This window comes from Diadema antillarum, unplaced genomic scaffold, assembly GCF_040938485.1.
Source record: "Diadema antillarum isolate AM-2024a unplaced genomic scaffold, OU_Dant_1.0 seq00000523_RagTag, whole genome shotgun sequence".
NCBI lineage: Eukaryota > Metazoa > Echinodermata > Echinoidea > Diadematoida > Diadematidae > Diadema > Diadema antillarum.
The window spans coordinates 2323990-2326260 of NW_027271475.1; the positions used below are offsets into that span (position 1 = coordinate 2323990).

At 42.7% G+C, this 2271-nt stretch overlaps 1 protein-coding gene across 1 annotated transcript; it reads right to left on the minus strand.

The window, feature by feature from the left end:
• Positions 1–248: 248 nt before the first annotated feature.
• LOC139734375 (melatonin receptor type 1B-B-like) lies at positions 249–1340 on the minus strand. Its single transcript, XM_071645165.1, has one exon. The coding sequence runs from the start codon at positions 1338–1340 to the stop codon at positions 249–251; it is 1092 nt and encodes a 363-aa protein (XP_071501266.1).
• Positions 1341–2271: the final 931 nt, after the last annotated feature.

Below are 2271 nucleotides of genomic sequence, written 5' to 3' on the forward strand. Positions count from 1 at the left end.
TTATTATTATCCTAGCGTCACCAGGTATCTAAAATACACCTGGGTCGAGAAGGACATGGTGGGTAAAAACATCTTGTCCGAGAACGAAAGCACTGGGTGGGATTCGAACTCGGGTCTTCCGATTGGTGTCCGATCGGGAGTCGGGAGTCTTATCCACTATGCCATCAACAAGTTTTATCAAACGGGTCCTTGATTCCTGCACTCGGCATGCGCCTATGAGCTCCTGAGCGAATATGAGCTCCCACGAACTACACATGCTGAATCGCTGCTGATATTGTAGGCATATTTGGAGCTTCTGTTCTTCCGGTTCTTCCTTTTGTAATTTCCGCATCCACGAAGCGCCGTAACCATGGAGATGGTTTGGGAATTTCTGACCACCGACGTCGGAATACGCAGAGGGAGATTTGACGGAAAAGTGGCTGTTTGAAACAATAGATGAAGGGGTTGATACAGGAATTGATGGAGTACACGACGGCTGTGAATTTGAAATATTTCAGATAGCACGATTCTGTCATTACACACAGCGAATTCGGGAGGACGCAGATAAAATATCCACAAACAACAAAGAAAAGATTCTTTGTGATTTCAATCTCACGTTTGTCGATAGTCATTCGCATATTAGAAGAATCATTTTTGTGTGGCGCCGCAGACTTGTGGGACTTCTCCTCGTAAAACTTCAGGAGGCTGCGGTGCTGCTTCCTTACGTACAGGTAGATCCGCACATAGCATGATATAATGATGGAAAAAGCGATGGCAAAGCTTACTGCTGCGAAGACGTTTAGCATCCGAAGCTGTAATTTAGTTCCGTCGTACACACAAAAGTAGTTTTTTGCATTGTACCCGAGGCTTCCAAAACCTAGAGACGTTGGCAGGACAATCGACAAAAGCGGCGCCAGCCAGGCAAGCCCTATCATCATTGCGATATTTCTACCAATGTACAGTCGCATGTACCTCGTTTTGGGACGGGTTATGAGAACAAACCGATCAACGCTTATTAGTGCAAGATGGGAGACACTCGCAATGAACGCTATAACGCATACCCCACCTGTCATTTGACACACCCATTCTGGTAAAGGCCAACCATCCAGGTTTAATAGTGCCACTATTTCAAGACTCAGCATGCCGCATCCGATCAGGTCGGAGAGGGTCAGACTCACCACGAAGACGTTGGTGACTGTCTGGAGCTGGCGGGACAGGGAGACGAGAAAGATGACGAAACTGTTGCCGAGCACGCCCGTGATCGTGATCAAGGCGACTACACAGGCCAAAATGCCATTACCGATAATCAATACTAAGTCGTCATGTGGGTTGTAGATGCTGGTAGCAAACGTCGTATTCATCCTGGTATCTGCCGCTACTGGACATTTTGAGGGAATTGATTGATTTAAGCAGATACCGAATTAATCGATCGCTTTCGAAGATACATTTTGAGTAGAAGAACAATACTGACTTTCACATCTTCCATTCATATTCCATACATATTCTTATGAGTTTTACATACAAAAGTGGCAGCCACTCCAACATTTGTTTGTGTTAATGGTAACCCACGACAGAATTTTTAAGAAAAAAACTATACAATGACTTTAGATTATGAACTTGTACTATGCCGATATAGAGACAACGTATATTCCATGGAGGGCTAAAAAGTTTGGAAAAAAAAAACTTTGATAGAATGAACATACTCAAGGCAAAAGGGTGAACTGCAGTCAGTACTATCAAAGAATAATTCAAAGCCTGTCTCAGGATGCGTTAAACGTAATCAGCTCTGTCGCTGTGAAACAGAACACAATTATAACATTAACGAATAATAGCGATTAGACTAAAAAGCGATGCTTCAATGTGGTGTTTTATCATTTTATATCCCGACTGTGATGATGCACCTTACACTTTGAACAATCTTTCAACATTGATGTACTGACTCTTAATCAAAATCACCAAGTCAAGTTTTCCTTGTTTTGACGGGACATTACAAAAATATCACGAGCAAGAGTTCTTCTCTCGAAGTTGACATCCTTCAAGACGAGTAAGGCAAGTCCTATAACTAATTTTCTTTCTTTTTTTCACATTGGATACATGACCTCTTATACGAAATGTCTGAAAACTTTCAGTGTGAAATCGCGTTTTTTACATTACTTCAAGTGAATTAGCTTTCTTACCTGACACGGCTTCACGGTTTCGAGGAGATTCTGGGAGGCAAGAGTTTAACTAGATAGTAGGAATTCGACTGCCACGCTATTAAATCTGTCGGCTCCTTCAAACGATGGTGACATG

Coding starts and splice junctions, on each gene's coding strand:
- LOC139734375 (XM_071645165.1), bottom strand. CDS start 1,340: ATGAATACGACGTTTGCTACCAGCATCTACAACCCACATGACGACTTA.